The sequence below is a fragment of the Bubalus bubalis genome, chromosome 18 (assembly GCF_019923935.1).
Source record: "Bubalus bubalis isolate 160015118507 breed Murrah chromosome 18, NDDB_SH_1, whole genome shotgun sequence".
Lineage (NCBI taxonomy): Eukaryota > Metazoa > Chordata > Mammalia > Artiodactyla > Bovidae > Bubalus > Bubalus bubalis.
Window position 1 is genome coordinate 53,913,532 of NC_059174.1, and position 14,557 is coordinate 53,928,088.

General features: G+C 54.8%; 1 protein-coding gene across 2 annotated transcripts in view; it reads right to left on the minus strand.

Annotated features, from left to right (window-relative positions):
• SLC8A2 (solute carrier family 8 member A2) overlaps positions 1-11,555 on the minus strand; it is a 35,080-nt gene extending 23,525 nt beyond the window's left edge. For both annotated transcript variants that reach the window (XM_044930790.1, XM_006067444.3), the window contains exons 1-3: positions 11,420-11,555; positions 6,407-7,099; positions 1,394-2,058 (exon numbers count right to left, since the gene is read on the minus strand). In XM_044930790.1, coding sequence (XP_044786725.1) covers positions 1,394-2,058; positions 6,407-7,084 — 1,343 coding nt within the window. In that variant the 5' untranslated portion in view covers positions 7,085-7,099; positions 11,420-11,555. The remainder of the gene's footprint in view (positions 1-1,393; positions 2,059-6,406; positions 7,100-11,419) is intronic.
• Between the last annotated feature and the right edge of the window lie 3,002 nt (positions 11,556-14,557).

Here is a 14,557-nt window from a genome sequence, read left to right on the forward strand (position 1 = left end):
AATGGGAGACTTGCACATCAGTTAACAAAACATACTGTAAACCTGTAATTCTTGAAAGAGTGTGATATAGACAGATCTATTGCACAAATACATAAAGAATTTTGTGGTCCCATGAGGACACAGAAGTTATCTACCTTGTTTACTCTTCTCTGTTGAACCCTTAAAAAATCTGGATGGCAGATGAATAAAAAACAAGGTCCTACTGTATAGCATAGGGAACTATATTCAGTGTCCTGTGATAACCATAATGGAAAAGCATATGAAAAGGAATTATATATGGATAACTCAGTCACTTTTCTATTCAGCAGAAATGAACACAATATTGTAAATCTACATTTCAACAAAAAATTTTTAAAAACCTCTGGCACCTAGTAGGTGCACAGTAGGAATAGCTGGCTAAGGTCACAGTTCTGCTCAAAGAGGGGTGAGGAGAGGGACTGGCAGTGAGACACAGGAGGGTTCAGAAGGCGGGTGGCTTTACGGTGGAACCAAAGACGCAGAGGCAATGAGGACACCATCTCTCTCCTCTTGACCCCACTTCGTTTTCCCCCACAGCACTTGCCATCACCTGATATTTTTGCATGCTTCATAGTTTATAACTTTATCACAGCTTAAGGGTAGGGACCTTAGCCGTCTTGTTCACCGAGGTACACCCCTGGCACATGTAGTAGGTGATCGATAAACAGTTTTAGGACTTCCCTGGTGGTGCAGTGGGTAAGAATGCACCTGCCAAGGCCAGGGACATGAGTTTCATCCCTCCAAGAAGATTCCACACACCCCAGAGCAGCCAAGCCTATGCGCCACAACTATTGAGCCTTCGAACTGCAAGTACTGAACCCTGAGCGCCTAGAGCCGGTGCTCCACAAGAGAAGCCACCGCAATGAGAAGCCTGCGCACCGCAACCAAGAGTAGCTCCTGCGAGCCGCAACTAGAGAAAGTGCCTGGAAAAGCAACAAAGACCAAGCGCAGCCAAAAAAAAAAAAAAAACATTAAAAAATATATTTTTTTACTTTAATAGTGGCGTGGCGGGTGGGGCACTGGTTCTACCAGGTCATGCTGGTAGAAACACATCATGGAGCTATACTAAGGAACACAGAGCAGCGTCAAGCCCAAGAAGGCACAGGTGTATCATGGACCTGGGAGCAGCAGCCCGCGGTCAGTGGACAGCCACGCTGTCCGTCTTGTCCAGCAGCCTGTGCCCAATGTCTAGAATAGTACCTGGTACAAAGTAGACTCTCAGGAATGAATGAATCCAGCAAGTCTGCCCATCGCAAAGTAAGGATGGGCACCAGACGCAGCCAGGAGACAGAGGAGCCTGGAGGCTGCTGGACGGCGGAGCCTGTGACCCGCGGACCGCCAGCCCTCCCTGCCCACCAGCCCCCAGGAGACCCACCTGTACTCGTAGTCCGAGCCGGCCTTGGCGGAGCCGTCTTCCGTGCGGTAGTCCACGTAGAAGGTGCTGTTGCCCTCGCCGCCCTGGCAGGTGACCGACAGCAGCACGGAGCCGCAGTTCTCCAGGCAGTGGTAAAGGCTGGGCTCGAAGAAGATGCGGCTGGCGCCGTCGTCCTCGTCCTCGCCGGGGCCGTCGGCCGGGGTGGCCCTGCGCGAGGCGTCCACCGCGTGTCGCCGCAGCACGTTGCCCGCGCCGGTCATCAGCCGCGTGGCCTGGATGCGGTAGAAGGCGCGGCTCTTCTGCTGGTGGAGAAGCGCGTAGTAGTTGGCGATGCCCACCAGTTGCTCCAGCTCCTTGTCCGGGTGCTTCTGCTTCAAGTCCTTGAGGATCTGGATGACCTCGCGGCGGCTGGCGTCCAGCTCGCGGGCCTCGGCGGGGCCCGGGCCCAGGCCGCCCACCTCGCCCGGAGCCTCGGCGCCCACGAACGTGCCGTCCAGCTCGATGCTCTTGGGGGGGTCGCCCTCGGCGCCGATGATGATGCCGCTGCGCGGGTCGGTGCGGTAGCGCTTGTACACGTACTTGTAGAAGAGCAGCCGCTTGTCGGCCATCCAGGCGAACACCACGCACACCGGGAAGAAGACGAGGGTCAGCAGCGCCTCCCACACCTGCGGGCGGCCGCGCGGGTCAGGACCGCCGCCCCGGCAGGGGGCGCGCTCGCGGCCCGCCCGCCGCCGCCCTCCCCAGCGCCGGGTCCCTGCCCTCACCCGAGTTCCCTCTTCTCAATCTCTCCCCATCCGGCCTTCTTGCTGTCTCTGACTCCTCCCTCTGTCTCGTTCCTGTCTCCCTTCATCTCAGCCTCTCCCCGTTTCTCTGTGTCTCTGTCTCTCCCTCCATCTATATCTCTCCCCTCTGTCTCTCCCTCTCTCTGGCTCTCGTCTCTGCTTCTCCCTGCCTTTCCCCATCTTTCTGGCTAGGTTGGTCCTTATCTCTTTTTCTCCCTGCCTCCAGTCTCATTCTCTATGTCGGCTGGCTTGTTGTTTGTTTAAGCTGTAAAGGTATTTATTTATTTATAACTAATATTTATTTCTTTATGTGGCTGCACTGGGTCTTAGCTGCAACATGCGGGATCTAGTTCCCTGACCAGGGATCAAACCCACGCCACCTGCACTGCAGACAAAGCCCCGCCCGCGTCTTAGCCATTGGACCGCTAGAGAAATCCTTAATGTCAGTTGGTTTTCTATCTTTCCTCCTCTCTTCCTTTCTGGTGGCCCCTGTCTCCTTGTCTCCATTGTCTTTTGTATCTTTTTTAGATACCTACCTCTCTTTCCTATGAGATTCTTCTCTGTCCCCCCTGCCTTCTCTCTTTATGTCTTTATGTCTCTCCTTCCCTCACCCTTTTTGTCTCTCCTTTGGTCGCATCCATCCATCCATCCACTGTTTGTCATGCTGCTCAAGTGCAAAGAACACAGACATCCTCAGCCACCACCAAGTCAGGGACACGCCCCACCCTGTGGTCCCAGCCCCTGTCTGGGGGCAGTGCTGGTCTCTCTCCATCTTTTTTCTCCCACCTCATTGTCCCTCCGCCCCTTCTCACCCGAGATGCCTCCACTTCTCCAAACTCCACCCATCACCCAGGGTCTGCTCTCTGCTCACGTCCCCAAACTCCCCTATTCCTTTCCTCCAACTCCTCCCCCGCCCCCCTCCACCAGTAAATACAGCCTTTGCCAGATTCTCCTTCCTTAGGATTTGTTTGGCCCTTAGGGATTGGACTCTGACTCTAAAAGAGGCACAAGTTTGGCTCATCGTCTGACAGCCTCATAAAGCAAGTTCTCATGTTTACATGCTACCTCCCCAGAGAGACAGGGCAAGGCTGAGTTTAGACCCCGGTTCTAGAAGAGGGATGCCTGGCCCAGGCTCTTATGTGTAAAATGAGCACATCCCAAGACTGAATGAGCTCATGCACTCCTAACACTAAGCCTTGTCAGTTACTGATACGCGGAAGATACAGAAAATGTGAAATCAATGGGATCGTTATTACTAGTGGGCTTCCCAGGTGACTCGGTGGTAAAGAATCCGCCTGCCAATGCAGGAGACCCGGGTTCGATCCCTAGCTCAGGAAGATCCCCTGGAGGAGGCCATGGCAACCTACCCCAGTATTCTTGCCTGGAGAATCCCATGGACAGTATGGATATAGGGTCACAAAGACGCAGACACGACTGAGCCCACATGCACTATTACTGCGTTTATACCACTGTCACCATATCACTATTGTCTTGAGCTCTGCGCACTCTGGGGCTCAGTCTGCCCATGGTCTGGCAGAAGGCACATACAGGAAACATCCACCAATACCTGACAGCTCTCCTTGAGATATTCATGTAAAGATGCATATGCCACCTTTCTCATTAAAGATAAGGAAGAAAAGATTAAAGAGCATTTACAAATCGGATGGCCCCAGAGGTATCTTTAAAATGAGCCTGGTAGGGAAAATCTCTTTAAGCTCTCATTTCACAGCCCCTTGTCGCTGTGTTTACTGCTGGTTCAGAGAAAAAGTAGGACTTGGAAATAGTACAACCACACAAAGCCACCGGCAGCCTTGTGAAAAGAAACTGAATTTTCCACGCAAGCTGTAAAATGAACTCTTGCCTTGAACTCATTGAACTGGCCAGTGTCTACGCTGTGGGCGATTCTCTCTTAATCAGAAGCGAGATCTCCAACACCTGAGATCTGCTTTCTTCCCTGCAGGTAAACAAAAGGTGCTTCTAATAGATTCACATCTGCCTTCGAGGGCACCCACTGGTGGCTCAGGGGCTAAGAATGCACTCCCAATGCAGAGGGGTCTGGGTTCAATTCCAGTTCAAGGAACTAGAGCCCATATGCCACAACTAAGAGTTCGCATGCTGTGACTAAAGATCCCGAGTGCTGCAGTCAAATTAATTAATTAAAAAAAAAAGAGGACCTTGCTAAAATCAGAAATGAAAAAAGAGGACCTCATTTAAAGAAGAAGGGCTTCCCTGGTGGTAAAGAATCTGCCTGCCAATGCAGGAGACATGGGTTCGATCTCTGGTCCAAGAAGATCCCACATGCCTCGCGGCGACTAAGCCCATGCACCACAACTGTTGAATCTGTGCTCTAGAGCCTGTGCTCTGCAACAAGAAGCCACCGCATTGAGAAGCCCACCCACTGCAACTAGAGAGTAGCCCCCATTTCTGTGCAATTAAAGAAAAGCCCTTGCAGCAATGAAGACCCAGTGCAGCCATCACAGAAAACTATTTAAAAGAAGAAGAACCAATGGACTAGTCCAACCCCTTCTATAGTTCAGATGTGTAAACTGAGACCCAGAGGGTATGGGCTTTGCCTGAGGTCACACAGAACTTCCGGAGAAAACCCTGAGCCAGACCCATCTCCTCCCTGCCCCCGTTCAAAGCATCTAGGAGGGACTGGCATCATCTTGATCTCATGCCCATTCTTTCGGTTATTTCGTGAAAGCATTCCAAAAGCCTGGTCTCCATGTCACTCCAGAAGGGATTCTCCAGAACCACGTCTACACCCAGACCTGTGGCATTTCACGCTGTTTTCCCTGTGATGAGCCAGCTCCTTCTCAGGAGAAACCTCCCCCCTCCCGATCCCACCTCCTCCCCACAATGTCTAAAATCCATTTCACAGTTTTGGTGTAAATCCTTGTCATGGACCACTTGGACAACCCAAGTCAGGATAGCGTCCTTTTTAAAATAGTGCCTGAGACCATGTGAAGCATCGTCTGTACTTTTCACCTTGGCAGCCAGGAAACTCAGCACTGCAGTCAGGAGTCGGTCATAGGAACTGTCTCCCTTCCTCCCTCATCCCTGTCTTCCGGTGCTCCACCTCCCTCTTTTCCTCACTGTGGTTTCTTCCTTCCTTCTGCCTAGATAACATCTGCAAAGAATTTTTTTACCTCTAACTTTAGATCTTTCCTGGAAAGAAACTATAGCTGGCAAAACTTGACAGATATGTCTAAGTAGATTATACACTTGTATAAAGGAATCCTGGGTAGCCTCAAATAAATTATGCATGTGTGTGAGAGAATTAAGCCAGGCCCATGAATAAATTATGCAAATGTAGGCGGCAATCGTGGGGCTGTGGGAAATAAATTAGGCGAACGTTTTAAAGGAGACTAAGCAATAGGCCCGTTAAGACACTGGATAAATGAGAGGCAAGTGACTATGTGAATGCGAGTGTAAATTATGCAGCTGTGGTTCTAAATTTTTTCCCACTATTGGAATAAATTATGCAAAGTGGTCTTTTCAGTGGGCTGGGTTTATGCCTAGGTTGGACTCGATATGGGTGTGAATTACAGCGAAGTGGTATAAATCATCTCAACGTCAGCAATCAATTATTAATAATGAATGAACTATGCAAACCACGACTACGGCAAATACAAAGCTAGATTATGCAGATGCAAAGTCCATGGGCAAACTATGCAAATTGCACCAAGTGACTCAAATCAGTTAGCACTGTCAGAAAACACGGGGCTGGATGCCGCAACTGTAAAATGAATTATGCAAATGGGGGATGTCTAATTGCAAAAGTGGAAATAAATTATGCAAAAGGCAGGGAGTATAGGGAAACACGTGACCATACCTGGCAAATACCTGACTAGACTGTCATATGCCTTTCACGGATCACTAGGACTCTATTAGCACACATGGCACCCTTGTGAGAGTTCAAAGATGCCATTTCCAGATGGGCATATTACAAAATGGCATCTGGTTCTGCATGGATGAGCTCTGTCCAGAGTTTGCAATGCCATCCAGACCTGGCTTGGGGAATACCCACCAGACTCCAGCCCCGATTTGCCCTCTCTGGCCCTATGCCTTTGTGCAGTGCACGACCTGGACAACCATACCCGGCGGCCCTCTCAGATGTGAGCATGCGTTTCTGCAAACACAGGCATTGACTCTCCGAGCTCAGGAGGCCGCCCCTCTGGATTGTGAAGACATACATGCACCCAGGAGATGTCCGTGCATCCTTGCTCACCTGGACCACACCTGGGGAAAAGACGGCCAGGATGAGATAAAGCCAGACGTAGGCAAAGATGCTCCAAGAGGCGGTGACAAAGAAGACCCTCAGGTGCTTGATCTTGCGGCTCTCGCCGGCCGGGATGACATAGATGCACACGGCAATGACCACAAACATGTTGAAGGCAGCGCTGCCCACGATGGTGCCCGGGCCCAGCTCGCCCGCCTGGAAGTTGTGGCCGCAGACCTCAATGACGGACAGCAGGATCTCCGGGGCTGAGGAGCCGAGGGCCATGAGGGTGAGGTTGGACACTGTCTCGTTCCAGATGCGGACGGTGCCCACGCTGGTCTCGCCGTTGGCCTTGGTGATGGTGATCTCTTTCTCCTTGGACGTGATGACCTCGATGGAGGCCATGAAGCGGTCGGCAATGATGGACACACCCAGGAACATGTAGACCATGGCCACAAAGTAGACCACGGCCCGGGCTGCTTTGTCCCCCAGCGACGGGTCATCAGGCTCCCAGACGGGCAGCAGGACCCCTGGCTGGCAGCGGTTGGAGCCCTGGCAGCCCCCTGTACTGCTGGCATCGCTGTCATTGGCTGGGGGAGGTGGCAGGGACGGGGTCGGGGTGGCCGCCCCTGAGCATGGCGGAGTCCCCAGGAGGAGTGCAAACCCCACCAAGGCCAGGGGAGCCATGGAGGGGGCACGGTCCTGTGGGGGAGGAGGAGGAAGTCTGGGTGAGGGGAGAAAACCCCTCCTCCGTCTAGCTCAGGAGTCAGGGCTTGTTGCAGGCAGAGAATGGGGGAGAAGCTGGGGACTAACAGAGGGAGGAGAGAGACCAGGAGAGACAGAGAGACAGAGATTCAGAGACAGGGACACAAAGAGGCACTCTCTGTGCTAGGCAGAGACCAAGAAAGGCATAGAAAGATAAAGGCATCATGCACTGCTGATGGACATGTAGCCTCTAAGAGAAACTACATCACATATCCCAGGACTCAGCAATTCGACTCCCAGGAATGTACCCAGGGAAATAAGTCAAGTGTTCAACAAAAGACCCATACACAAGTGTTTACAGCTGCTTCATTGATAATAAAGCTTGAAACAAGCTGGATGACTATTGGTAAGAACACAGAGAAGTACAGGGCAGAAGAGGCACGTGGTGGAATATTATACAGCACCAAAAAGGGAGTGGACAACTGATACACCCAACATCGCAGATGCATCTCACAGACATACCATGGAAGAGTGAAGCCAGGCACAGAAGGACGCAGAATGAATAAGTCTGTGGGTGAGGCAAGGTACTGGGGGGGGCCCTCAACTCATTCGGTGATTCCTGTGTTTCCCAGTTTGGTGCTCAGAGGACTCCTGCTTGGGATTTGGGCTGTATAGGTGCTTCTTTGTTTTTCCTGTCTCAGGTAGGGCTGGGGAGGGGCTGCTGGCAAGTCTCGCACTCACATTCTGCCCTGCAATGCTAGCACGTGTCTCTCTGCAGTATACCTGGGCTTCTGGGAAGTGGGAGATTCCTCAGAAGCTGTGATGTTGTGGCCCCCAGGTTGGGTTTTTTGCCCCATTTGTGGGTGTGGGGTCAGTCCTTATCTTCCCACCTCTGGTCCTGGGCTTGAGTGGCTATGTCTGTGTGTCTCGGTGTCCTCTAAAAATGCAAATCATTTCACATCCTTCTATCTGATCAGAACCGCACCCCCTCCCTGCCCCCCATGGCTCTGGTCTCACTCCAAACACCGAAGTCCCTTCCCTGGTTCATAAGGTCTCGCACAATCTGGTCCCCTCATTCTCTTTCTGGTCTCATTTCTCTCCCTCTTTCTCTCCCTCACTTGGCCTCAGCCACTCTGCCTCTTCCCTGCTCTTTGGACAAGTTCTTGCCTCAGGGCCTTTGCACCTGCTGTTCCTCCTTCCTGGGACACTCTTCCCAGCATATCCTCTCCCTCTCCTCCTTCAGCTCTCCACTAAGAGGTCACCTTCCCTGACCACTCTGTTCGAAATGACACCCTCCCAACTTTGGGGAGTCCCCAGCCATCTCACGGATGAGCCGACCAAGGCTCAGATAGGCTTAGTAACTTGTCCAGTGACCGCCAGCAGCCATTCTGTGGCTCCCAGTTTCTCTCTCCAAGAGTGGTCCTGACTTCTAACTCCCCCGCCCGGCCCTTGTGTTGCCATGGTAACCCAGTAGCCTATAAAACAGGCCTCGGAAAGGAAGGGAGGGGTCCTCAGGGCCGCCTGCTCCCTGACCTCTCTCCTGGCCACCAGCCTCAGTTCTCCCATAACATCCATTTCTGTCTGAAAAAGTTCTCAGAGTCTAGCCCACAGCCTGCCCCCAACACACACCAGTGTCCTCACGACTGAGAACTGGGGGAGGGAGGCAGAATGTTGGCAGAACTTCCCTGAGAAGGAGTGAGTGTGTGTGTGTGTGTGTAGGCGGGGTAGAGGGGTGATTCTTAAAGGGCCACCTCACAATTACCCCCTCAGCAAGGCCCCTAATGATACGTCTAATTAGCAGCCCCCTAATTAGCAATGACTTAGGCATAATTACAAACCCACCAGGATCCAAAGCAAAGACTCACGCTCTCTCCTCCCTCCCTCCTCATCAGCTCCTAGCTTTCAGGAGAACCCAGGGCCACCTGGGAGTCAAGAATTCATCCATAGCCTCTCACCCCCTCTTTCAGGGAAGGGCCATGGCCTGGGAAGTTCTGCCTCGCATCCAACCACCTGTCCCTCCTGCCTCGGTCCTTAGGGGAAACCAGGGTCAGCCAATGGGTGTTCTGACACCCGCCCTCCTTGCCCTGAAGCTGGGCAAAGCAGCCTGGTACAGTGGCTTTTTCTCCTGCAACACCTGGCTTCCTCTCCCTGCAGCCTTTGGAGAGGAGCGGTCAGGGAGAGAAAGCACTGGATAAACACTTGTGTGATGAGCCACCAAGAGGTCGGAGCCCTGTCACTGGGGACAGCTGGGCTGCTTCTGCTTGAGACTCCTGCCTCTGCCTCTCGTTTCCCCAGCTGCCCTGAAACCTAAGCTGGGTATCCAGGGGCAAAAGGATCAGGTGGAGGCCAGGGTGGGACTCCGGAGGGCAGATGGCGGGCATCGTCTGTCCCTGGGGCCGTCCCTCCCCTCCCTCCTGGGCTGGTGGCCAGCTGGGTCAGTAGGGAGCGCCCCAGTTCTGCCTCGCCCCCATCTGGGGGCCTCAGAGACCTCATCTGTAGGATGGGGACTGCAAGCTTGAGCGGGGTGGGGAGGTCAGGCTGGCAGGCCAGGTAGGACCCCCTCTGGTTGGTAAGCAGCGGGTGGTGGTCCCAAACCGTGCTCAGGGCAGGGGCAGGGGGTGCCTGCTGCCTGCCCCTCGGTGGGGACACGGCCTTCTAAACACACCCGCTTCCCGCCCCTGAGCGAGCCAGGTCCCCCCACCCCGCCCCTGCATACGGTGTCCCTGCCGGGGGACCCCACGCAGACACACGCAGTCTTGGTGTTCAGGCTGTGTGATAGATACATCCATCGGTAAATTGACACCCGGAGGGGCAAAGGGCTTGGTCAAGTCGCGAAGCTTCAAGTCGTGGGCAGGACAGAGGCCCGGGGCTCCTAACCTGTGCTCGATTTAACCCACCCAGAGCCCCTCATGGGCACTCACTTGAGGGCCTCACCCCATCACAGTGTGGGCTACAGGCTCAGCCCCACACCTCTCATCTCCCCCACCTCCTCTGGGCCCCCCCCTTCCCAATAGGAAAGAAGAGGATGTATCCTCAAGACTCAGAAGGGCCCTTTCCAGAGCCCCCAAGGGGCAGCGGAGAAGCTTCTGAGCTCCACCCGCCCTGGAAGACAGGTCTGGGGCTGGCACACTAGGAGAGGGATGGAGGCAAGACTGCAGGAAGGACTGGCCTGGCCCGACCCAGGACCTATTATTGCTCTGCCTGGAGCAGTGAAAGGGGCTCAGTAATTGTCCAAAGAATGAATGAGTCACGAAATGGACAGACGGCAAGAGGTACGGAAGTGAAACGGCAGGAGGGACGGGGTCCAGTCAATATGAAGAGGAATGGGAGGGTAGACTGAAGACAGGACCAGTTCGGTCTCCACTACAGAGGCCACCGTTAGGCTGCGAGAATGCCTCAGGATGCCAGAAATCAGGCAGGGGCGAGCAGAGGAGCTCTGTGCTCAGGGGAGGGATGGGCGGGTGCCAGCGGGGAGGATGGGGCGGGGGAGCTCGGCTGAGGAAGGGAGCGGAGTTTGGGGGACTCCGTGCCTCCGGGCGAGCCCACTCTGAGGTGGTGGCGGGGGGGAGGTGGGGGATCTTCTTCCTCCAGGTCTCCCCCGGCCAGGGGCGGAGACAAAGGTGTGTAGGAGGCAGAGTTAGCCAGGGAGAGAAAGAGGGGAGGAAAGAGAGAGGAACAGGGAGCAGGTGCCTGGAGACAGAGATGGAGATGAGAGAGGAAGGGGAGAGACAGGAAGACCCACGCGGAGATGGAGAGAGACAGAGACCCAGGAAGGCTGAGAGCGTAGAGACAAGAGACCCAGGGAAACACACAGATGGCAAAAGAGGAAGGCAGGGAGAGAGACCCAGGACTGAAACAGAAAGCTGGACCAGACCCAGGCACGGAGAGAGTGAGACGGAGGGAGTCAGGGACTCAGAGAGACAGGCAGACTCGGCGGGACCGAGACCCCTGAGAGGTGTGGAGGCATAGGAAGGCGAGACCCAGACACAGGAGGGCGGGGGCGGAGGCGGAGAACGCGAGGGGCGGGGGGCTGCCCCAGACGGGGCGGGGGTGTTCGCACCCCCTCAGTGCCCAGGAGGCACCCCCTCCCCAGCCCGCCACGCTCTCCGAAGCGCAGGAGGGGCTGAGGATGTTGGCTGCTGGTGGTGGCCCCCGACTCCGCGTTCGGGCCCTGGTACCCGCAATCCAGGATATGCAGCCCCCTACTCTCCATAACGGAGCCCAGGGAAAAGCGGCTCCTCGAACGCCCCCCTCCACCCGCCTGGGGTAGCTCATCCTTCCCCCCAGCTCGCCCTCCCCTCACTGGGGGTCTCTTACCTGCTGCTACAGCCTAGAGCAGGTTCCCCCAGCACTGGATTGGCAGTGGTGGGCGACTCCGCCCGACAGAGAGAGAGAGGGAGAGTGAGAGGGAGAGAGAGAAGAGCTGGAGACTGAGAGGGAGAGCTAGGGAGGAGGGGAGAGCGAGGGGATAGAGGGAGGAGAGGCCAGGAGGAGGGGGGAGGGACGCGGGGGAGGGGGAGTCGGCTGGAGAGGGAGGAGGGGGGCCGGGGGAGCGCGCCGGGAGGGCGGAGGAGGAGCCGGGGAGAGAGGGGAGGAGGAGGAGGCGGGGAGAGGGAGGCCGGCGCGGGAGGCAGGGGAGGGGCCTGCAGAGAGGAGGGGCGGGGAAGGGGGGATGAGGCAGCCCAAGCCTCCCACCCGCCCTCTGCGTTCAGCACCACAGGCCATGGACAGCGACGGAGGGCGCGTGTGTGTGTGTGTGTGTGTCTCTCTTGGGGGGGCGGGGTTCTGGGGGTCATTCAGCAGCATCGTCCACGATGCCCCCGCCCCCCACCAACACAGTCTCTGATCCATACAAGGACCAAAGAGGCGAAAGAGCTACAAATAGTTCCAGGCTCCCAGAACTGGAGGGGGAGGGCAAAAATGTTTTTAGCCAGAGTCAAGATCCAAATTCACATGCTGGGCCTGCAGACAGAGCCTCACAGAGCCAGCCAGAAACAACCACAAAGGCAGCCATTAATAATAATAACAATGCAGCACTTATCGCGTGCCAGACAGTTACAACATTTTTAGTAAGTGTTTGACACGTGTTGACATAATGGACCCGCCTGAAGACCCTGTGAAGGAAATGCTACTCGTCCCATTTTACAGATAGGGAAACTGAGGCACAAAATGGTAAAGTGTGCCTTCAGGTTTACCCTTCACTGCTACGCCACACGCGGCCCCAGACTCAGGGGCTGGCAAGAAGTCAGGAAGTGAGTTGCAAAGGATCCAGCAGCGTCGGGAACACAAACTCACAAATCCTGAAATGGAGAACAGACACACACACACACACACGTGCACAGCCATGCACAGGCTTCACGAACCCACATCACTAGTTAAAAGCCCCCAATCCCACCTTAGGGTCCACTCCCGCCCAGGACAGGAGGTGATAGAAGATTGCTCTTCTGCAGACAGGAAGCAGGAGGCAGACCCTGCTCTGGCCAGTGGCCCATGCCCACCACCACCCGTCCTGGCTGGACACCCTCAGGCTTGCTGCCAGGAGGGAGAGAGACGACCCAGCTCCAGCTGCCTGCGATTTCCCACGCTTGGGCTCTGGGAGGTGAGGAGAAGTCTGGGGCAGCCAAGAATTGGTGGGCTCCAGCCTCCCGAAGACCCACCGAGGGGCACTGGTAGCCAGCCTGGTCTTCACTGGTGGTGCAGATGGTCAGACTGGCGTGTGGACTTCCACGGCAGGAGGTGGACAGATGGCCAGAATGACCGTAGTGCCTGCACCTCCCCACCAGGAAGCAGGTCTCCCCTCCCCCCCAACTGCCAGGGAGGAAGCAGTGCCCCATCCCCCAACCAGCCTGGACCCCCGTCTCCCCTCCCCTGTTCAGGAATGGGTCCCCAACCCTCTGGACAGGGTTCTATTCCTGACAGTATTTCTTCTGTTACCCCCGCCCTCCTCTGGTCCTTGTGATGGAGGCCTGGATTCTTCTCTGGTGCCATGGAAGTGGCCACAGGAGGGACAATTCCTACAGCCACGGGGTCCCCTAATTCCCTGGGCTTTTCTTTGTTATATGTTTTTGGCTATGCTGAGTCTTCATTGTGGTGCACAAACTCTCGTTGCCAAGCATGGGCTCTGGAGTGCATAAGCTCAGTAGTTGTGGCATCTTAGTTCCTGGACCAGGGATTGAACCCATGTCCCCTGGCAGGCAGATTCTTAGCCACTGGGCCACCAGGGGAGGTGCCCCCCTCCCATTCTTGGGCTTTTCAATTAGGACTACCCTTAGTCCTTTCCAGCACAGTATAGCCTGGGTCCTGTCTTCCTGGGGCTTGTCTCAGCACTCCCCTGTGGGGACCTAAATTCAATCACTTTCTGTAGGGTGTTAACTTTGACCCCTGGTGTAAGGTATGAAAGTAGTGAAAGTGTGAGTCACTCAGTCGTGTCTAACTCTTGTGACCTCATGGACTGTAACCCACCAGGCTCCTCTGCCCATGGGATTCTCCAGGCAAGAATACTGGAGTGGGCAACCATTCCCTTCTCCAGAGGAATCTTCCTGACCCAGGGATTGAACCTGTTATCTCCTGCATTGCAGGCAGATTCCTACTGTCTGAGCCACCGGGGAAGGTGTGAGGTCTAGCCATAGTAACTTTTGCTAGTGTCCAACTCCAGCATTATTCACAGGGCGTCTGACCTCAGGCCCTCTGTTACAATCTGTGGCTTCCCCATGAGTCTTCTTTTTTTTAATATTTATTTATTCATTTGGCTGGGCTGTCTTAGTTGCAGCATACGAGATCTTTTTAGTTACAGCATGTGGGATCTAGTTCCCTGACCAGGGATTGAACCTGGGTTCCCTGGTGGCCCAGACAGTAAAGTGTCTGCCTACAATGCAGGAGACCCAGTTTCAATCCCTGGGTGGGGAAGATCCCCTGGAGAAGGAAATGGCAACCCACTCCAGTATTCTTGCCTGGAGAATTCCATAGAGGAGCTTGCTGGGCTACAGTCCACGGGGTTGCAAAGAGTCGGACACGACTGAGTGACTTCACTTTCACTTTCCCCCCTGCATCAGAAGCATGGAGTCTTAGCCACTGGACCACCAGGGAAGTCTCCCAGGACAGTCCTTTCCAGCCTTTCCTCTGAGGCTCAATCTCCTTATCATCCCACTGAGCCCTCACCCAAGATCCAGAGTTTCCCATTGGGGTCTAAACTGAGCTCATGTGCAAACGTCTAACCCCGAAGTCTTCCCATGGAGGATGAACTTCAGTCTTCCTCGGAGGGCCTAACTTCCTTCCTTTTCTCTGAAATCTACACTGCAGTTCCACTTCAGTCCCACTCCTGGGTCTGACTTTGGATCCCCAGTCCCCAGAGTCCCCTCCCTCAGTCCTTCCGGGGAAATCCAGCTCCTGACATTCAGCCTGGCACATTGTGGGCCCTCGTCAAACGCTTGCCGAACAAAATGATGGAGACGAGTG